Genomic DNA, 22,915 nt, shown 5'->3' with positions numbered 1-22,915 from the left:
AGTATAAAATCATGGACTTAAAAGATAATTTTATTTTTTATCAGCAGTTTTTCCCTTTGTAACCTTTTTCTTCAATTTACAGACCAACTATTAATGCAGAGAAATGTAGCACCCTTTACTCCTCCCACAGCCATTTGCAGCATTGTCTCAACCTCTAAGATAAGCACAACAAGCCAAACTTAACCATCATAAGACTTACGAGCATGTTCTGGCTTTTACAAAGTTTCTTTGAGAGGGAGAGAGGGTACTTCTTCCTGAGAGGCACTTCAGAACAGTCAAAAACCTGATGCTTAGTAATCACATCAGCTGGTGTGTAAGAGATCAGTGTGCACAAAGGTGGAAACTATCTCCTTGAGGCCAATAAAACATGAAGTAATGAAAGGATGAGGGGGCAAAAGGACAAGTTCCCTCTTTTTTTCTTTTTACAGTAGCTTACAGTGCCACAAGTATGGAACAAGGCTGAATACTCAGAGAATTTGAGGCCACGTGTTATAGAGTACATTAGAGTATGCTAAAACTTCTGCCCCTTGCTGCCTCCAGACTTTACTGTTTAAAACAAGATGAAAAACAACAGAATTTGAAAAGAAGTAAAAGCAGAGGAGTGAAGACAAGGTCTGACACAGAGTCATTATGTTTGCTCTTTCATATGTTTTCTTCTTCCCTATCACTTATCTCCACACACAGACCCTACTGCCCTGACTTTCCATCAGGGCATAGATCTGAAAGCCCAGACGAGGTACTCATCACAGCCTCACCTGGAGTCTTCCCCCCAGTATATGGAGTTTTAAATTAGCCCCTAGTTTTGTTAGGCCCTGCTGTTCCCATCCCAGTTCTCCTCCAGACCCTGCTTATTCCCTTATTAGAACACACTCTCCCACCCACTGCTTTCACATACACTCAATTAATTAAAACCGTGCTAACTTTTCTTTCTGTTAACTGGCCATCAACAGTGCTGCCTCGTTTCCCAAACACCACTACAGACCCCTGAGCTCTTTTGCTAATTCTGCTTCCCTGCTGAGTCTCTAGTTTTTCTGTCAGAAACCTTGCATTACATTTTATTAGGAAGAAAGTTTTAAAAGTTTCAAATGGTAGAAAGATGCCTTACTCTTGTTTACCATTCAGAATTATATTATTGTGAATTAACTTTTTTTTTTTTGCCAACTTCTCCCTTTAAATCCTGACACCCTGTACACATCTCTTTTATAAGTGATGTTTCAGCCCAACGTCCTTAACTAATGACTTAGACATTTTTATTTGCACAGAGGAGAGGGAGAAATCTCTTGTGAGACACTTCCACTTACAGCACAGTAGGTTTTCTTAAAACTAGAGGTACCATGAGGAATATGTACCAGAGGCACATAAAGGAAAAGCAGTGAGCATAGAGCTACACAGCAGCCATCTCTTTGCACCTTACCATGGCAGGCTATTGCTTATCTGTGTTCTTTGTTCATCAAAGTTATAGCTTGTGTATTAGCAAATAAAATCCCAGTGGAGGGATCAGAAAACATGAAGCTGCTAGATGAGGGCTTGATTTACAACACTTCTCCTGTTCTCCTGGGAAGTGGAAAATGTGGTTTTAAGTTGTTCACACCATCATTGTCAAAATCCTCCCATAGCAGAGATTGGCACACTTTTTCATGACTGAAGGGCATACACCGCTTCTACCATCAACAAACATCAGTTACTCATAAGAGCTGATTTAATCACCGACTTTCACAGCAAACATAGGTGTTACAGGCTTCACACAGAAGGTATTCTTGTCTGGGTGAAGGGCACAATTTCAGAACATGGCTCTGAGCAAGTCATGTTGTTGTTTTATGCTGAGGTGAGGATGAGTGTCCTAGTCACCATGCAGTTGCATCTGTCTAGCTTAGACCAACCCTTACTCTGTTTACTTCATTTACTCATTCATTGTGACGGTCAAGATTAAATGGTGATGAAGTCATGATCAATGCCATGAAGAATCTACCATAGTTTCATGTAAGGCATGAAAAGCAGCTCAGGAGCTTTTTGGAAATTAAGCTAGGCCAAGATAAAGTCCAGCCCTCAATGCAAACCTGCTAGAGTTGCAGTACACTCAAGTAGCCCAAGTACTACAGACAAGCAAAAGTGACTCTTACAAAGTTGCGCAAACTCGTTCTTAGGATCGGATTGACCTTGGGTTCCTTTGAACACATACCGTGTGGTGGTACACATGCACACAAACAACGCCAGGCCCAGTTCTGCATTGCTGGAGTTTTGCCAGCACTCACAAATTGGTCTGAAGATATTATGTGGCACATGGGAGACATCTTCATCTAACACAATTGAGGGCAGTGCCACGTCTGGACTTGAATCAAGAGTGGTGATTCTGCTTGGGTCTGCTCTGACCCCAAAGCATGGTAGACAGTAACTCGGCACTCCTAAAAAGAATATTCTTCAGGCTAACTTTAGCATTTCATCATGCAGATAAACAAACTGGAGACATTCAGACATTTTATTTCAGTGAGTTTTATCTCAGTGACGTTATTATTCATAGGAAATATTTGTTGAAGAGGGGGAAAGGAGACAAGGATCCCAATTTCTAGCCTCCTACTCTGATCATAAGGTCAGTCCCTGTGTTAAACATTATTAATTTGCAAGTATAACTACAAAACACGTATTTTATTTAAACCTTTTTGAATATGAATGGCTTTTCACACTTCCTTGTTTTAAACAAACCACTGCAAACAATACAATCCACAAAGGAAACCAGCAGCCAAAACCAAATTTCATCGATGTTACTGTTTGGCTATCATCAGCCCCCTGGATGTGCTATGTTATTACAAGAAGACATTGACTCCCAGTAAGATATCCTAACTCAGCAGTTAGTTTCTCTTCAGCCAGCAGCTCTGGAGGGTGCAGCAGGTTCTACACAGAGCCCGGACTCTGACCCCACACCGTATACGTGAAGGAAAAGACCTTTCGACTGCTTTCAGCAATATTTTGTAGAGAAGGTGTTGTGGAAGGAAGGAAAGTATTTAGTATTTAGTACAAAGGGGTAACAGCAACACAAACATGCCAGTTTGGAAAGGGGGGACATAAAGGATCTAAGCGCCAAAGAAACGCCGTCAGTCGTGTATTTTCCGGCGGAACCGAGCATCCGCTGCTCGCACGGACTCTCTCTGAAGCTGAGGCTGCCCAGTGCTTCCCGGTATCCCAGCCCCCGTAGCTGAAGTCGAGCACGAACTAAACCCAAAGCCCGGCCGGGGAAGGCCGGGGCCCGCCCCGCTCCGCCCCCGGGCATCCGGTGAGCCCCGCGCCGGGGCGGGCGGGCGGCATAAAGGCGGGGCCGGCCCGCTCCGCTCGGGTGTGCTCCCCGGCGGGTCTCGGCCTCCCTCCCCTGCAGCCCGGCCGGCCAGGTACCGGGGTGCTGCGGGACCGGGGGACCTGTGCCCTGCGCCGCCCCCGGGGCTGGGGGTGCGCTGCCTCCCCCTGGGGAGGGGGCGCTGGGCTGGGTCGGGGCGGGGTGGTGTGGTGTCTGTAGGACGGATGGTGTCTATAGGGAGGTATGGTGTCTGGAGGGTGGTGTGGTGTCCGTGTGGCGCTGTGCTGGGGATCCTCGGCCTGCCTTGGTTTATTGGGCTGCTGCATGCATGGGGCTGCAGCCCTCCGGGGGCAGGGGGTGGGTTTGTGCTCGCCACCCGCTGTCCGTGGGGTTAAAGGACGGCTTTTGGGCTCTTTCCCTAGCAGAGGGGTGTTGTGGCTTCGTACAGGGGCCTCAGCTCTGTCCTGGTGGTCTCTAGGAGCTGCTTGGTGGGGAGTATCAGCACCAAGCCTGCGCTGGTGAAATTGTCCATAGCTGCAAAGAAATCACACTGATAAGCTGCTGGGGGACCTTTGCTCTTTGCCACAATGCAAAAGCTTTCTGCACTTATCTCAGTGATATGCTAAAAGCAATGTGTGGTGTCAGAAGGGCTGCGGTATGGATCCGTTGGTTTGATGACGGCACGTGTGCCAAAGGTACCCTTGGTTTGTTCACCTGTGAGCCGCTCCCTGCTCACCTCAGCTGGGGAGCCCTCATCGGCCGAGTGTGCTGGGAAGGGTAGCTGTGCCTCTGGGGGCTCCTGGTTATGTACTGGGGGAAACGGGCAGCACCCATGCAGTGAGCCAGCAAGAACAGGGCACACCCGGTCCAGCCAGAGCTTGCCCAGGTGAGGCACTTCACTGGGAATTACGCATCTTGTGAGGGGTCTGGTGTGGGTAATCTAACAGCCTCTAAGCCTAAAACAAGTCCACTTCTCTGAGAAAGGAAGCACTTCCCCGAGCTCTGGTGTGCCTCTGCCCCATGCAGGCCTAATACCTGATTATCGTAATAAACTACTGACACACATTGCAAACTGGTTTGAGATCAAACCCTATATTTTGCTCTGAAGGCAGCTGCCTCCACTGCCTCTTCCTAGGGATTAAGAACTGTATTGTGGCCCCTGTAACACTGGTATCTGTTCTAGAGACGCCAGTTTCCTTTCATGCAAAGGGAGCTTGTTACATTCGTTGCTTTAAGTTAGTGCCATGAAGTTAAACTCAGCAACTGTATCTACTGTGAAGACTTATTGCTTCTGTTTTAGGCCCAGCAAAGAACTCGAGTTTCTAGATACTTGCTGGTTTTTTTATGCACATGAAGTTTAATAACAATTCTTCCATGTAACCCTAGCTTTGCATATATCTGTTGTGGTTCTGCAGCTGTGAGAGTCTACTTCAGGAAATGTCACTCTCGTCTCTAGGGAAATATTATTGTGCTGTAAGAAATACCAGAATCAGTTTTACTGTCTCTTTTTTTTCCCTATGCTAGAACCTCTGCAAGTGCTCTGTACCATTTTAAAGGGAACTAAGAACGGAAAACATTTACCCTTTGACAAATCTGCAAAAGATGAACTTGTCTCCCTACCCACCATGATTTTGCCAATTTTTTTTCCTGTTACTGGAATAGCTTTAAGATGTCCTAATGCTTGTGCTATAAAGTTTTCTGAACTAACTTGCTCTGTCCTTGAAGATGTCTGTCCCTCTGCAGGAATGTAGTTGTTTCCCATGCACCAAAACTTGAGACTCATGACAACATGTACATCCAAATGCTACTCTGAGCAAAGTTCATTAAATGTAGCCAAGACCTAAGTAATTATCTTTTGGCAATTGTCAAACATGACTACCTATGTACATAGATACCAGTGTTGACTAAGATGTGAACAAATCAGGTATGTAGCGCTAAAGGTTGAAGTGTAAGCACCAGCATGCTCTACCTTTAGCTCAGAAGGAAGATATTTAATCCTTTGTGCTGTAACTAGAGATAAAAACCTGCCTAGACCAAGGGTATTTTTCTTGCATAGAACTCATACACTAGGGAATGGGTAGTGTTCTTTCAAGGACTTAAATGCCTGCTCATTGTGAGAGTTGCTGTGATGAGTATGGAGTGTGCAGGTAAACACATACCTGAGGTGATGTGATTCAAGCCCATGACATCTTCCTTCATGTGAGGAGAAGAAAGTCAACAACTTTAGAGTGCATTCCGAAGTAAAACACCTTGAGAGCCTGCTTTTTGCACTTGAACAATAATGATAGTACTGGTAATTATAGTACTATTAAATAATAGTACTGGTGAGAAGACTTACAAATCTTCTGTATTCAGAAGCTTCCTATGCTAGTAGTTCTTCAACACAGTTGAGACTGTACCTTCATTTGCACGGCTGCTTGACAACAGCAGGTACCTACAAGCACAAAAAGCCATGGTCCTAAAAGATAAATAAATAATCCTGACCTGAAATAGTAGGTTTTCAGCACTCAAGCAACTTGATCAAGCTACAAGTTTTGATTTGTAATCGCCATGCATTTCTGCTTTGGATGCTAAAGGGGCAACTGTTGCTATTTTATTAAGATGTCTACAGTCTTTGGGAGCAGAGCTGGAACTCGTGTTGTGAAGGGTGGGGAACTTCTAAAGCAGGTATTCCCTGTCTCTTCCAAACGGTAAATCAATTTTGTCTTCCATTCTGGAGGAGTAAAATGTCCTGAAAATAAAATGGAAACAGGATAAACGGGTCAGACACGCAGCTGTAAGCCTATGTACTCGCTAGCCTGCTTCTGAGTGCTGTTTCAAGAATAGTTAGAATTAATTGGAAAACGCTTTTCAGTTCTGCAAGATTAATGTTTACATGGTCTCTTTTATAGCTGATTTATCTACTAAACCTTGTCTTTTACCAGATATCTGAAGAAAGAGCCTCAAGATGAATTTCTTCCTGGAGATGCTCAAAGTCCTTGGACTTACGACTTACTATATGTTGGAGTCACTGGTGTTTTTGTTTGTGCCGAAACGTAAAAAGAACGTTAGTGGTGAAATAGTATTAATAACAGGAGCAGGAAGTGGAATTGGAAGACTCTTATCCTTAAAATTTGCCAAACTTGGAGCCACGCTGGTTCTTTGGGACATTAATCAAGAGGGGCTCCATGAAACGAGCAGACTGGCTGGAGAAAATGGAGCAGTGCAAGTACATGCTTACATCTGTGACTGCAGCAAAAGGCAGGAAGTCTACCGAGTAGCAGATCAGGTAAAGTATCTCATTTGTGCCTTTGACATCATTCCAAAGTGTTTGCGATAGAAGTTTTAGCCATTTCAAAGCAGGAGATTAAAGTTAATTCATTTGATTATTGCATGTGCTATGTATTCTAAGAATACTGATTTATTTATTTTTAGAGTTGTATACCTTTTTGTTCTTTTAAAAATAAAAAAAAAGCTGGTTCTTTCAATAACTAGCTTCAGCTGTGTGGCTTCACTTTCATGCAGTTACTTAGCAAGTGCTTACTGGCAAATACAGAAAGTCAGCTTATTGAAGCTAAAGCAGTATTTCATGTTCTGGTAATCTTTTCCAAAAAGTTAACCTTAAAGACCATACCTTGTACAAGGGATTAATGACTTAAGCAAATTCTGACTAACTTCCTGGCTGTGAGTAGATTTTTGCAAATGCACTTGAACAGATTTAATAAATATATCTTGAAGGCTTCAATATTTTCCTTTCTAAAGAGCTTTGTAAATATAGCACGTGGTTAGATATCTTGGGCAGGACTAGCAGAAATGCCAAAAGCTAAAGTTGCTTAACAGTTTCCATTATAACAACCTGTTCTCATTTGCTTAAGATGTTGCTAAACTTAACTGTTGGACTAGAAAATTTCCACACTGAGTGTTTGCCTGAGGATGAATTCTTAAAAAAAAAAAAGTTCAGCTGTCTTCAGGAACATCTGTTGGCTGAAATAATGTTCCTATTTTGTCCCCTAAAGTACTGCTTAAGAAGCTCTAGCCTTCTGTGTTTCTTCTATCTGGAAATGACTGTAGAACAAGCTCTCTGACAAGTAAAGCTTTACTGGGGGCTCATACCACTGTTCTTGGATTGTGGTAATGCCAATTGCCTGCAGTCACCCTCGCAGGTTTGTTCTGCTGGCTGAGGTGCACATCTTCCATTCCTGCGGAGTGATTGCACGTTTCACCACGTGCCTGTAACTGTTCCTGGCTGAGCTGGGAGAGGAGGAAGGAGTATTGTAGTTTGCAGAGCACTGGAATGAAGATGAGACCTGATCTGACACTTCCATCTCTTGGGGATGAGCAGCAGCAGAACCTTTCTGGCTGAGTATAGGGGATGTGGCATGGGTTAAGGATGATAAAAACAGAGGGAGACAGGAGTGGGGAGGGGGTAAAAGGGTCTGTAACCAGTCAGTGAATGAATCCTCTCTTTACAATACTATGTCAGCAGTTCACTAACAGCTGATCCACAGAGAAGAGAACACACTACCACGGTTATTTCAGATGCATCATGTTTTGCTGACAGCTGTTACAGAACCACATTGAAAGCTTTCTTGTCTTATTAGCAACAATAAGACCACAGCAGCATCAAACACTGATTAATACTGCTAATTTACTGCTGTGTAGTAGGTCTTGGCTCAGAGTGCTGCCTCCCTCTTCGCAAAATGAGGCAGGGCTGCTTCTCCTGTGATTCAGCTACGCACAATAACTTGGGGAGGCACAAGACCATAGTGAATTCAGTTCACACCGATATGATGGGATACTGCTTTGCATGGCACAATAATTTCAGTTATTTTAAAGCCAAAATGAGGTGTAAATGATCCTTAACTACCTGCTTTGGGTACTTCATCAGTCACACAGAGACCAAAAAGACCAGTCCTTTCAGTAGGAAGACAACCAAAAATGCTGGGTATGTGGTGTCCTTGTTGCTGTCCTGTACCAACAGTGCACCGGGCAGCTTTTGGCTATCAAGAGCTGTGCCTTGAGACGTGTTCATAACATCCCTATTGCAGAAGTACTACCAGCCCTAAAGGGAATGTGGCCTTCTCTGATTTACTCCTCCTCCTTCCCCAGAGTTTAGCTAGTCTTTAAGCACAGGGGGCTTTGAGTTTATGAGGAAGCAGAAGCTTTTTCAGTATCATATTGCAAGATTGCATTTGGGGTCACATTCACTTCCAGGGTCTCTTGCATGTTACTGGCTTGCTCGTGTGCTGCCTTCTGTTGCTTGTTTGTCAGCATGGCAGTTCACAGCCAGTTTTCCACTTTTCTAAGAACTTTCCTTGCTCTTGCTGTTTTTCACAGCAGAAGCACACTTCCTGGTGATATTTCATGTTGCCTATAAAACGCCCAGTGCTTTCTTCCAAAATTTGGAGGCAGCTGGGGGGGTGAGGGGGGACCTCCCTTCATAGAAAGCAGATACTTCGGGATGCTGTTTGTGATTCATGGGAATTAGTCACTACCAAATTTCCACACACACAGAGTGCATGTAAATGCAGAAACAAACAGGAAATAGCGCTTATGCTTGAAAAAGATGCTTAACCAGATCAGCTGTTTGCATAATGCTTAGCTTACCTAGGCTTAAAACAAACACCCAGAACATGCTTTCCTGCTCTGCATAATGGAGAGGTTTACAGTTCTGGAAGGCTGACATTCCCTGCCCCACTAAACCATTCGGTGAAGGTCTTCTGTTCTGGCCTGAAAGCAGAATGAGGAAGCCTGGTGTGAGCGCCTTGGCTCTCTGTCGTGCACAGGGATAGCTGAGAGGGGAAGGGGATTAAAACAGCCAGTTGCTTGAGCAAGGAGCTGCCACATCTGGTTAGCAGGGAAGCAGCGTGACCAAAGGTGTTGTGAAGCTGGAAGCGTTTGTCTGGGCTGCGTGAAGGCACTCGGGTCTGCTTTGAATTCTCCCTAAGTGTGAATATATTTTGGAAAGCTTGCTAGAGACAGCGATCTCTAAACACGAGTAAAGGAAGAGGTTGCTCAGGTTTTTGCCTCTAGCTAGAATTGGGTGATCAAGGCTGTTCTTATTTGCTGCCATATGACAGTGTTTTCATCCCCTCCTAACCTGAATGTCTCAAGCTCCAAGTTATAAACTGTATGCACCGCATCCATCACCTCCGTCCGTGCCTGTGCACCCAGAAACAGCATGACTGTCTATTCAAGTATTTCTTTTTCCTAGGGGTAGACCCTAGGGTATGGGTCCATGCTTCCAGGTTTGCTAAGATCCTCTGACCTGAGGCAGCAGTCTGTACTGCAGCATCACTTACTAATGATTACTGTCTGTCTCTGAACTCAGACTATTTTTTTTACTTGTAATGAGGAGTGCATACGTTGGTGACTGGATCAACTTGTCTAAGGCTGACTGTAAAGATCATGTGGCACTGCTTCAGGAATATTTTAATTGTTATATGATAGCACTTTAAGGGGGATTGACTGAGGTGGAGAGGGGCTCTGGCTTAGGGAGCTATATCGAGGCTATTCTGTATAATCCTACCAAGGCTACTTCCTTTATTTTTAATAACACTTACTGGTTTAACAAACATGGAGAAGTTGGAACAAGTTTAAGGAAGACAGGGAAATTAAGAGAATAAATGGTGAACTCAATTCTTTACTGTTATACAGGCTACCCTACCCTCTGGTCTGCTCAGTCTCTGTATTTATGTAGGATATGAGATACCATCATGAAATGAATTTCCTGTGATCTGGAACTGGGTGGCTACAGGGCATAAGAGCATAGTTTCCCAAAGCTACTCATCAGCACCTGTTTTAGCACTTGAAGTTGCAAATTCAACCAGAATAGTGAACTCACTTCCTATTTCCTGGATAGCTCGGATTACTGAACTGTATTGAAATACTGCATTGAATACTTTAATTCTCCTTTTGTGAAAACTGGTACAATACCTTGATTTTATCAGCTGCCTATAGTTGTCCTGTCAGGTGAGTCTATTCTTGGAAGCTCTCGTTCTGGAGCTAAAATGAGAACTGTGCTTCCTCTTACTGAACTACATGCACAGAGATTACTGTTTAGCCAACTTATTTTCTGGAACCATTTCAAAAGGATTCTGGCTCGGTGTTAGAATCAAAGCAAATATATTAGAAACAAAGCCTCTGCACCGTGCCCTGCCCCAGAAGGCTCCTAAGGCTTTTGCAGTCTGTGAATGCATGTGTTTTTTCACTCCCTCACCTAAACTGCAGATGCCTGAATAAAAGCTTCCTTTTTTAAGAAAGATAAAATAAAAGATCCCTAAAGCTTTTGTATAACTTCTGTGGTAAACTAGTGTCCTTCTCAGGACTGTCTCCCTTCTTGTGTTACTTGAGAACTAATGCCACTGCAATTATGGTGTTCTTTCAGGCTGCCTTCATGGAAAATCAACTTTAAAAGAAAAAAAAACTTTTAAATTCCTGACCCATAAAGTTGCTTGAAGTAATCAAGATATTTAAATAAAGGAGATGGTTGTAAGGTAGAAATTAATTTTCTAAGCTGTTTTTCTCACTGCTTATGCATATGTGGAATATTTATGATCAAAAGTGACTGCTCATTCTAACCCTAACATAGTGAGGTAGAGAACTCCGTCTGCTCCTCCGGGATGGTGCTGGGAGGTCTGGTTTAATAGGATAGCTCTCGTGGCATACACGTGAAGCTACTACTAGTGGAGAAGCTGCTGTATAATGCTTGCTAGTGTCTAACAATTGCAGTCAGAAGATGTGGAACCTGTGGAAGACAGCTTTGGGAATCTTGAAATGCCCAAAATACAAAGATGCTATTAAGTAATTGCTAGCTCATCTAGCATGAGAATTTATGTACTGTGCCTCACAGCGTGGCATAGAAATGGCCCTAAATACAGAATCATTCATCGGGTTTAAGGCTGGATTAATGTAGCAAAATACTTGTATTAGTAAAGGTCTCTGCAGTAGGGGCTTGCTGGAACAGTCATAGCAAGAACTGTAGGTACTGAAGGCAGAGGCACGCTTGGAGCTGTTGGGGCTGCTGGGCTCCAAGGAAAGTCCAGTGATGAGATCAGCTCCAAACAGGTGAGAACATGCAAGAACACGAGGTATTTGGATCTGTAACAAGCGTAATATGTTCACCTTGGTTGAGATGTGCAACACTTCTATTTCTTATTTTTATATATTAATATTTTTTGTTATGCTTTATTTGTTGCATAATAATCTTAAGGCTTTTGTTTTAGGTTAAAAAAGAAGTTGGTGATGTTAGCATCCTAGTCAACAACGCTGGTATTGTAACTGGGAAGAGGTTTATCGAGTCTCCAGATTCGCTTGTGGAAAAAACTATGCAAGTGAACATAATGGCACACTTTTGGGTAATGCTCTCCTTATATATACGTATTAAAATATCTTAACATGTTTACAGTTTTAATTTTGCCTTTTGGAATTGAGTAAAACATGCAAGGATATAGAGATCCCATCAGTTCAGTAAAAAATAATGCAAGAAATTATTTTCTATGCCTTGTAGTCTGTGAGATTAAAAAAAAAAGGGTGGGAGAATAGATCCTTTGGGAACTTCTGGGTAGGTAGGTGGAAGCAAAACTGCTTAGCATTTACAAATGCTCTTAAGAACTGAAGGTTGCCATCTGCTAGGTTCTGAGGCTAGTCAGATGCTATATCCCTCAATATTCATTGATGTGAAGCAGGCCCCGCCTAGAGGTTGCTGCTCTAGTAACAGAACAGCTCAATTCTGTTATTGTTCTAGTTACTTTGTGGTTATGATAGTTCTAGTAAGAAATACCACATGTTCAGATGATGCTCTTATACTAAGTAAGTGGGGCTTTTGTCCAAAATGAATAATTTAATTTTCTTCCTTTCAGGGAAGAATGATCACTATATAGTGTTTTTACCATTAAAGAACTGCAAACAGGATATTAAAACATGCTTCAGCTTCTTACTTAAACTCAATCACAAAGATTAAGTAAATTTAATGGAAGGAAGACATGAAATTTAAATTTTTGCTGGTTTATAAAGTTTGTAGCGAGGGCTTAATGTCCATCTGAAACAATATAGTGCTGAGTTTTGCGGTTAAAAAAAACACAGCTAGCTGAAGCTGTGTTTTTTACCTTTCAGCAAGTTAGCATCTGTCTTTAACATTGAAGAGAAAACAGTACTGGTAGGACCTGCAAGGTCCCAGCTTAGGTTAGAGTTCAAACAATTCCTGTTTTTTTTTCCCCACTTGTATAATGGAGGTTGGGGAGGAGACACCTTACTTAAAGTACAGGCAGAACTTCCCTATAAATAAAATCCTCAAAATATTATAGCAGGGAGCTTACTTGCTAAAATGTTTCACTGGAACTCTGACTTACCTTGCAGACTTGCAAAGCCTTCCTCCCAGCAATGATAGCCTCTAACCATGGACATTTGGTTAGCATCGCAAGCTCAGCAGGACTGATTGGAGTCAATCGTCTTGCAGGTAGTGTATTGAAGCTAACGTTCATTTAGACAATTAGTGGGGTTTAAAGTCCTAACCGAGTTCCTGAGTCTTTGTGTATAGGTAAAGCAAATAGTGATACTTTCAAATCAGCTGACCTTAAATAGAGCATTCCTTCAAAAGGTTTTCCAGGTGCTCAGCAGTGCTGTGAAACACTGACAAGGCAATAAGAAGATCTAGAAGCTTCATATAGAACTTAAACGACAAACGCTGTGGTTCTCAGTTTCCAAAGTTAACCTACAGGTATTTTGTGAGGAGACCACTTCTTTTGCAGACGTGTTCTCAAGCTAAGCAGGGTCTTGTATAGGCTTCCTGATCTCAAACCTACTAAATCCAAATGTGACACAGTGGTAGATGTGTGATATCTCATTTTGTGTTCTCTCTGCCATTCATTCAAGAGAATCTGCACAGTGAAAGTGTTGAGATCAGGGCAAATTCAGAAGGAATTCCTGGAAAGTGCCTGCAAAGCGAGGAGGAAAATGAAATAAGTGGCATAGCAGTAAAAGAAATCTAGCTTCAAGGCAGTGATAATGAAGACAAATTGAGATGCAAGCTGAAACCACATTAGAGAGTTTTGAAAGCTTGAGTTTGCTTAAAAAGCTAGTTCATGGATTCAATGATAAGGCCTGGTACAAAAAGATAATTTAATCTGCTGTTGTTCATTAGCAAGCAGGAAGGTGACAGAGGTGATTGGCAGACAGTTTCCCATTTTCCAGTGAACTTAGAAGAAGGAAAGTAAGAGTGAATCACATCAAACAAGTCTTATTAGTAACCTATGGAAATGCTTCCTACTCCCTTGTAAAGTGTTATTGTCGGACAGCAATTTTCTGGTGGTAGTGTGTTTATAGTTCTTATAATCTAGTGCTGGTGTTGCACACCATAAAAACTGAATAGTTTTGTCCTCGTTTTGTCCTCATTCTGTCAAATACTGTTACTGCTCCTGTGACCACGTTCAGTGGTGGGACTCACTGAACCTGTTTAGTAAGGTTTAATTAAGAAGTTAAAATGTTTAATTGCAATTACTGTTTTATTTTACAGATTACTGTGCAAGTAAATTTGCAGCAGTTGGTTTTGCGGAGTCTGTTGATGTTGAGATGAGAAGTCTGGGGAAGACTGGTATTAAAACTACAACTGTGTGTCCTTATTTCATAAGCACAGGAATGTTTGATGGCGCTGAGACCAAGTGAGTAAGCTGTGTGAAGTCTTTATGCAACTTCCACATTATGCATGCTGTGTGCTCATGTTTCCTTTATGGTTCTTACAAGCTAGACTTTGCTCTGCTTTTATTATCTTTAGGGCCTCACACGGCTAAAATGCTGTTCAGTGACTGGGCAACCTAAGTGACAAAGTCCTTGGTACTTTACTATTCATTTTAGCTGAAACATGAAATGTAATTGATTTGTCGTCTTTGTGAATCCAAAGAAATTCTTTATAAGAAAACACCTTCTCTTTCAGGTGGTCACGTCTGCTTCCTGTTTTAGAGCCAGAGTATGTGGCTGAAAAGATAATGACTGCTATTCGACAAGACCAAGAAATTTTGTTCCTACCACGCAGTCTGTATGTTTTCTTTGCTTTGAAAAAGTAAGTCATATCCTTCCTTATTTTCCTCTCCCTTTTTCTGGCCAGACTGAAAACTTCTGACTAAAAATGCAAACTAGGCTTCTACTTGCTGATACGAATTCTCATGAAGTTCTCCACATTTCTGGAGGCTTTTTTTTTAATTTAGTTTCTAGGGATTTGTTCTACCCTTGGACCACAGAACAATGTCAGAAATGTCTAACTGGCTTACTCGCTCCACTGGGGTGTGGTGTCACTGCAGGCTTTAGAGGCTGGGCCTGCCCCTCAGGAAGTGTCCCTCTGGCATTTCTTGCCCCAGCAATAGAGCGCTTCCAGCCTGGCTTGCAAGAGCCAGGAAATTGATCTATGGTAACAACGAAGGCAGCCAAATGAGTGTAATCAGTATTTCGATAGGACCAGTGGTACTGTATTCTGGAAACTATAGTAGCTTTCTTGGCTAGTATTAGCCAGGTGAAATGATTTCTGTGATAAAACTGCACAACTCCTCTGAACTCTGTTTTGGTTTTGTCTCCTCTTCTCCTACTCCTCTGACCTACAGCATCCTGCCAGTGAAAATCTCTGTTCTCCTTGCGGAATTTGCTGGGGCCTACAATTTAATGGATAACTTCAAAGGTCAAGGGAAGAAGGACTGAAAATATGCCAAAATTCAGCAACGCAGAAGCAGAGCTTGTTAAAGGTGGTGGTAGGAAAGGTCTGCTTCTGTAGCAGCTGTGAACTTAAGGTGCCTCACTTCTAGTTAGTAACATTTTTTAAGAAAATTGCTTTTTAATTAGCTTTTAACCGTTTTCATCTGAACTTCTTATCCAATGAACTGTTTCCTTTTTGCCTTATTATGGAAATAAATTCATTGAAATAGGTTCCCTTGGTGGTCTATTATAATGCCTTAAATACCATTCTGCTTCACAAATTAATAATTGGCATTTTTGGGGGGGAGATGAGACCAAGAAATCTTGTGATTGGCTGGGAGCCAGGAGAGCCTCTAATGGACCTGACCTCTGTGTCATTCACTGGACCATGAGGAGGGGCTGTACTGCCAGTGCCATTACCATTCCTTGGTAAACTGAGGAACTCAAAAGAGTTTCCTGAACCAACAGATTCAAGTTCATACAAACGGAAGTTTTATGCAATGAAAATGTGCTCTGTTGGTGCAAAACGAATGTAATGTATTAGTTTGGGGGGTTGGTGATCTCAGGGTTCACAGATGACTATGTCTTGGGGGGGTGGGAAGGAATGAATGTAAATGACATTTGTGCTGCTAATTGACTTTTTGTCTAATTTATTTTAAAAGCTAATACAATGCCTGCAACTTTGTAGTAGAATTCTGCATACCTTTTAAGTGCAATATTTTAGGAACAATTTCCACTTTTTGCCTCCTAAGTGGAGTACACTTATAAGACTAACAGTCTAGGTAGGCTATCAAACATCTTGCCAAGAAAGACATCAAGCTACTAAAAGCAAAGGTATCGCATGGTATAATCAGGGCTTCTCCTGGGATTATTTCAGAAAGGAATGGTGCTGAGGGAACTGGAGTCAATGGGACCACTACAACTCCAGCTTGAGTAACAGCATCACATTTTGTTCCTCTGGATTGGGCAGAAGGTTGCCTTGTGCCTACAGTGACTTGTTTTACTTTCCTTTTACTCTTTGGGCTGTCCTCTGGTAGGCTGAGGAAGCCTTGCCCTTTCTGACAATGACCACCAGAAAACTGAGAACAACACCGTGACTTTAGGTAAATCCTAAACAAGAAAAAAGATTATACCTTAAACGTATACCGTTTCTGCACATGCTGGTTAAACCCATCTCATGTCACAGTAGTCCATTGGCAATTGGCAACACCTACAAACTAAGACTATAAAATTCTTTAGTATGAAATTAATTGCAGACATTATAAAGAAAAAGGTGACTTTTATAAAAAAAAAAAAAAAGTCCCATGATGGCCTAGAAGCTACTTTCATTTCCTTTGTCTATATACTTAGTGATGTTTACTGATTGAGAAAAGTTTACATAGAACTATTTTGTTAATGATGAGCAAGAAACAATGGGTCAAACAAGCATGTTAAAAATAGCCTTACAGTTATGACAGATTGTGAGGTAGAATTCAGACTGATGAAGAAAAGATTTGTCTTAACTGTCCTTTCAGATCTGTATCTTTTCTGTCTCTGAAATTCTGCTCACTTTGCAGTACGCTTCAGGAAATTAAAGTTACTAATTAGAAAACAGATATGCCTTATATTGTGCCCATATGTATGTACACAGCATTGTTTGCTGGTAATAAAGTCAACTACTACAACTGTTGTGTATGCGTTTCTTGTGGGCTCCTCACCTGTTAAAAATATAGAGGATCTTTCCTAGTAATGTGCATGAGAAGTGTATCTCCATAAAGCTTTTATTGCTTCAGAGAATCATTGGGCTTGGAAGGGACCTCTACTCCGAGCAAGGCTGACTGGAGCAGGTTGTTCAGTACTGCCAGGTTTTGAGTATATCCAAGGCTGGAGGTTTTACAACCTCTCCAGGCAATCTGTTCCAGTGTTTGACCATGCTCACTTTTTAAATTAAATTATACTTGTATGGATTTTTTTCCAGTTTGTGCCCGTTGTTTATTGTCCTTTCACTGGATACCACTAAGAAGAGTCTGATACAGGTCTTCAAAAATTCTGCAGGGAAGAGCCATCTAGAATGAAGCTGAGGCAGTGGTAAAACGTTATTGGTCAAATGAAGCAAGATTCATGTTCAGAAACTGAAACTATTTCAGCTGCATGATAGCAATTAAGATTTAAGTGTCTAGAAAAAAATGCGTTTTTGTGTTTTTCATCTTGTTGGTCTCCTTAACAAGCAATTTCTTCAGGCAGTATTGTTCCTGAGAGAAAATAAACTGAGAAACAGTCTTTGATCTGTAGATGTAGGTGTAAATTGCTTCTCAAGGCATACCATAGTCCAGGTCTGCATTTTAGAAAAGGGGATCTGATTCATCAGTTCAGTCTGCTTGATGACATAAAAGAAAGATCTTGTCCCTGCTTGTCCTGGAGTAGAACATAATGGCCCTATTATCTACCTGTGCAACTGGAAGAGATGAATGTTGTGTGATAGTGATCCAGGTGGCTACAGCTTGTGTGTGTGCTGTCTTTCTGGAAAGAGACAATCTCCATCGTAGGCTTGAATAGTAGCAAGAAGTAAACAGAGCTATATTGCAAAATCACACAGGATCTTTGTCTTCTGAATTACGAGTACTAGCATGTGTGATGATTACTTTGTGACTGGAAGATAATACCATATCCTGCTGATGGTTTGATCTCCCGTAAATACTAAGCACAACAACTGCCACTGAATGACAGATGTGCAGAGATATGCCCTGGAAGTTAAGAAACACAAATGCCTCCCTTGGATTCAGGAGGAGATATGAGGCAAGTGTGGAGATCATCTGCTACCATGCGAACTTCTCAGGATCACAGATGGCTGACTTCCACAATGACAGTGGTTCTGATTACTTTCCTGATGCGCAGAAGTACTCTTTCCTCCTGCACCCAGCAAGAAAACTCCTCAAAGAAGGATCTCTGTGAGACCCAGACAAGAAGGTAGAACACAGAAGAGTATCTCAGTTGTGACAGCACCATGGCTGACAACAGTGCAGAGTTGCTTTCACATCAGGCAGCTCCTACCAGAATAACTGGTTTCATGACCGTTGCTTGGAACACTAAATAGTCCCTAACACAATAACTGGGTCCCAAAGTTGACTAGGATGGCAAGGTTGGCTTGACAGTCATCGATACAGTGATTCAAAGACAATCCAGGGCATGGTGTTTTGTTGCCTGCTGTGTTTCTTTTTCATATGAGCTCATATTCTTGTGGTAGCAGATGTCTTATTATTCCTTAATTCAAAGCATGGAGAATATGATTTTTCTTGGCACTGACTTGATCCTCTGAATGAGACTGAGGAGGAAAGCAGAAATCTAGCAGCTGAGATATAATTTTATGAACTTGATAATCATATTCCAGACCAGCACACGTCTATTTGGTAGCTGGTCTTCATCATGATCTCATTTTAGGAAGGAACTGAGCAGACACCTCTTTTCTGGTAACTTTTGGCAGTTGATCATCTGAAGACAGCTACGTGGACTGCAAGGCAGGAAAGGAGCAGCGGCAATGGCACTGTCAGCAGGTGCAGGCAACAGCAACAATGAAGATTTTGCAGAATAAGTCTTGTTTGTTGGCATTGTAAACCTCAGTGCCATGATATGGGCTATGAAACCTTGGTGATGGTGCAGCCCCACGGGGGAGTCTGCATCATCTGCGTTGTGTCCGTATAAAAGAAGCTTGCTGAGAGACTAACACAGAGATGTGATAGTTGAGGCATCTGTTTTATGTGAAAGCTTCGATGAGCATCATCCATAAATGGAGAGCAGGTATCATGGGCTTCTCTATATTAATTTAAAAAAATACACTTTGAATTACTTACTGATCTGTCTGCGTATTTCTGGTATGTCGATGGTTGTCCTTGAGGCAAATTCATACAATTCATACAATGCACCACGTACGGTTAACTAAATTTTAATCTGGCTCCAGACATGATACAGTTACTGCAAAACAGCATACCTGTGTTTTGGGAAGCCTTTAACAGTTCAAGAAAGAGCTGTCAGTTCTAAGGAATCATGTGGGTAAAGGTTGTGTAAGGAACAAATCTCAGAAGGAACAAATCCCAGCAGAAGAGCCAGGTGAGGTGCTTGCCTGAAGTCTTTCCTTCAGGAAGTACACAGTTTTCCTGCTCTGGCATCAAGTCAGTCTGCAACAGCGGATGACAGTAAAATGACAAGGTATGTAGTTGAAATCTCCTGTGTTACAGCTTCCTAAAAATTAATACCAAGTTAATCTTACACACACACGCTCACAAAAAAGTAAAATACGTAATGAGCTTGAGGTAACACTATTTCTGAGCCCGAAGTTTTTCTAAGCTGTAACTATATTTCTTTGGTATAGATTACACTGTATAGTTAAGGATTTGCTCTACATATAGGTAAATATAGTTTCACCTGAATTTAAGGCTAACGTTACATCTGCCATAGACAATTCATGTGACTCTATAGTGACAAGAATAGCAACTGCTACTCATGACAAAAACTAGACTGTATAATGTGCTTTAGGGCTAATTCATCCTCAAGTGTCTTTGACCTGTAGATGTCAATGTAAATTGCTTCTCAAGCAACTGAGAGCATAAACTTGTTTGAATGCAAGAGGACAAAATTATGATAGCTGACTAAAAATGGTGAGCTTCCATATTTTTCAGTATGGCTTACATCTCTGGGCCTGTGGAAAATGAGAAACAGTCACCACGTGAGTACCCTGCTCTGTAATACAAAGTGGGAATTAATACAAGTATTGCAGTACAGTGTCATACTTGTGGAGGGTAATGCAAGTGGAAATATGAAGGGAATACTTGAAGCAGGCAGAGCTGGCTTGTGGAAGTGATCATAACCTGCAGTAATGGGCTGAAATTTGTCTCCAACCTTGCTTCTGAGCTAAGGGACATGGATTAGTGGGTGACAGTGGTAGTAGGTTGACAGTTGGACCAGATGATCTTGGAGATCTTTTCCAACCTTAATGATTCTATGATGCCCTTACAAGAACTGCCACCAATTCCACAAGAATTCCACAAGTGATGTCCCTGTAGACCAGTGGACAAAACAGTGATATAGTTGGGTAGTCACAGGCAATTGGAGGCCAAAACAAAATCATCTTCCTCTAGGCCTTGAACAACTAGCTTAAGAGGATTTGGGGGAACTGTTGCTTGGTTTTATTCAAAGTCTTTTAAACAAGTCTTTGCAATTTGCTATTCCCTAGCAGGCTAGTGCTTTACATCTGAGGTCGTGGCGACTTATCTATGCAATGCTTTCCTTCTTGGATTAGTAGTCTCTGTGCTCATTAAAAACAGCAGGCATTTTGTGGGGTAGCACCCTGACTGCTAGGAACCCGTTTTAAGGAGGCACTGATATATTCACATCTTTCATATTCACATAATCATATATGAACTCGGCCACACGGCTAGCCTTTTTGCTATTTATTTATTTATTTATTTATTTATTTATTTTTAGAATAATGCCACACAGAAATAATGGATTTTCACATCCAAAGAAAGTGCTGTGTTATTTCTGCTGTAGAGGCCTGTTCTGTGTTTTCTTGTACATATACTTTTCGACTTACTGCATTTTATCATACTACGGAAGATAAAATCACAGAGCCCTACCATGAATATGCATACATGTTATCCACCTGAGTTATATGGATCTATATATTTTCTTTCCTTTTAATAGCATTCTCTTAATAACAAAAAGGAGCACTGAAGATAGCCATGGATCTAGGGGAAAAGCTAGGAGAGAGATCATTCCTTGGCTGAGGATTTTGGAGGTGATTTTATAGAACAACAAATCAGGCCTCTACAAACCAAGTATGAGTTGGAAAACACCCTGAAGAAATCTACAATGTCTGTGCTCACGCTCCTAAGTGTGAACCATTAGAGCGTCTGAGGTGATGGACTTAGGAAGTTCTGCATTCGTTATGGCTTCATACCACTTTCTTCCCTGAAATCTGCTTTGGAAGATATCCTCTGCCACGGGACTACTCTCCAGATCTTACATACCTACAACTATTTTCAAATAACATTTTCACACCAATAAATGATTAAATTATAAAACAAATGTAACTTAAATCAATAATAACTTGTAGTGATGAAGAGTCAGAAAAAGCAGCAGCTAAAATGCTGTCTTGCAGAGACTATGTGTGGTCAGAAAATGCTGAAACACTAAGTTTATTCTGTAGTTATGGAAGTAGCTACCTTTCTTCTTTCCCCATTGTGAAAGCACGCTTTGACTTCTGGTGGGGTGCATTGATAATAAGTGCTAATCAGGATCAGAATTATCCTACATCTAACTTTTTTCAACTAAATGTTCATGGCACCACGTCAGTAATGACTTACTAGCATTTCAAGATTTCTGGAAATTCCTTGGCTCTCATCCTATTGCCACTCCCAAGTTGGAATATATAAGGAAACTTGGCTGAAAATATTAAGAACCTTTGTATTTTGTCTGCGTAGAGAAAAGAATTGCTATAAATTGATTGCTGTTATCTTGGATATTTTAAAGAAGATTAGCAAAATAGATTGATTGTAAGTGGAGTATAATCCTTTAAGGAATAAGATCACTCTTAAAAAAATAAATCATAAGAAAAAAATACCTGTAAACCTACATACACATACATTGTGCTTAATTTTAAGATGAAGTTAAAAGAATGGTAAATAGCTTCACTGGTATGAAGACTTCCAGCACTCATGGCTGATGGTTTGAAAACGAATTGAGAAAGACCCCCCCAAAAAAAAAAAAAAGTCAGTACAATGTTGATAACGTTTGTTTGGCTCTTAAGGTTTGCATGTGCTGTCATCCATCAAAGAACACAGCTTAGCAGTGGCATTCCGCTGAGGTTGGAGTATACAGTATTACATGACGCTTATTTAGAGATGTATGTGTGCCCTTGCTTTTATTTTTCTGCAGATATTTGGATATCTGCATTTTGTGTGCGGTGATGTTTTGGAATGTTACCTCTGCAGGTAAGAACCCTAAATAGTATCAAGTCCAACATTTACTATACCAGACAATTAAATATATGGAATATATTAAATATATACCATAATATTAAAGATGTGGGATGTTCATGGAAAAATATGTGAAAGAATGTCTTTGAATAAATCTGAGATCTGTTTCTCAAACAACATACTTATCACACGACTAATTTGAAAACTTGCTGAGAGACAGCAAGCACGATTATACGAGCAAACCTGGCTTTGGGATTCTGCCATGTCCTTGGACCTTCCTACACAAAAATGTTAATAACAATCAGACTTGTTCCAAAAACAAGAATAGAGAACAGGAATTACACGTGTTCATTTAGCTTGACCCTGCCAAGAGATGAACTTTTTCTACGACGGCATCGCTGCAATGAGAAGTTACACAGACCCGTAACTTTGAATAATGCTTTTTGGCACTGTTTTCTCTGCCCTCCAGGACTGAAATTTACTCAGCGTTGTGCAACCATGGGCTTGCAGGAGAATTTTGGCTAGGAGGACCCTGACAAAGAGGATGGGAAATATCTGTTGGGAATGGGTGATCTGGTCAACCGGCTGAAGAGGGGCCATAGTACTGCTGCTGCCATCCCCATGGGAGGGAGGAGCGCTGAAGATGCTCTTCTCTTGAGGATGGAGCCAATTCTCCCAAATATATTCAGTCATACAGTAGAGTCCAAAGTAAAATACATCCAGCAAAATATTTGCCATTGTAAATAAAGCTTCGATTTTTTTTCCTTTGCACTTAATAGGTTCTGTCCTTTAGATGGTGGGCAGCTAAGGTAACTGTGACTGCATTTTCCTCAAACTTCAGCCACTCGAGGAACTGTTGCTGGTTAGGTTAAGCAGTACAAATCTGCACCGCAGCAGGTGGAGAACACAAAGCACACGCTGGCTCTTGCCAAGGTTCACAGCAGAGACTTGGAGATGATCTTCTCACAATATTTGCTTGCTTGTCAGCAGGGGTGGTTGGTGTTACTAGCGCTGAGAGCAG

The 22,915-nt window shown here is 41.5% G+C and overlaps 1 protein-coding gene across 1 annotated transcript; it reads left to right on the top strand.

The window, feature by feature from the left end:
- The first annotated feature begins 3,135 nt into the window (after nucleotides 1-3,135).
- Nucleotides 3,136-16,607, top strand: SDR16C5 (short chain dehydrogenase/reductase family 16C member 5). The gene is made up of 7 exons (XM_080579408.1): nucleotides 3,136-3,380; nucleotides 6,211-6,554; nucleotides 11,491-11,622; nucleotides 12,623-12,722; nucleotides 13,779-13,923; nucleotides 14,196-14,321; nucleotides 14,857-16,607. Exons 2-7 carry the CDS (start codon nucleotides 6,234-6,236, stop codon nucleotides 14,948-14,950), a joined length of 918 nt encoding a protein of 305 aa, XP_080435534.1. The 5' UTR covers nucleotides 3,136-3,380; nucleotides 6,211-6,233; the 3' UTR covers nucleotides 14,951-16,607.
- Nucleotides 16,608-22,915: the final 6,308 nt, after the last annotated feature.

Source organism: Anser brachyrhynchus (genome assembly GCF_964034855.1).
Source record: "Anser brachyrhynchus genome assembly, chromosome: 2".
Lineage (NCBI taxonomy): Eukaryota > Metazoa > Chordata > Aves > Anseriformes > Anatidae > Anser > Anser brachyrhynchus.
This window is presented reverse-complemented; position numbering and strand designations above follow the sequence as displayed.

Excerpts from the sequence above, each read along its gene's own strand:
- SDR16C5 (XM_080579408.1), top strand. The coding sequence starts at position 6,234 with ATGAATTTCTTCCTGGAGATGCTCAAAGTCCTTGGACTTACGACTTAC. Across the intron at positions 13,924-14,195 it reads TTTGATGGCGCTGAGACCAA|GTGGTCACGTCTGCTTCCTG; the intron begins GTGAGTAAGCTG and ends CTTCTCTTTCAG. Across the intron at positions 14,322-14,856 it reads GTTTTCTTTGCTTTGAAAAA|CATCCTGCCAGTGAAAATCT; the intron begins GTAAGTCATATC and ends TCTGACCTACAG.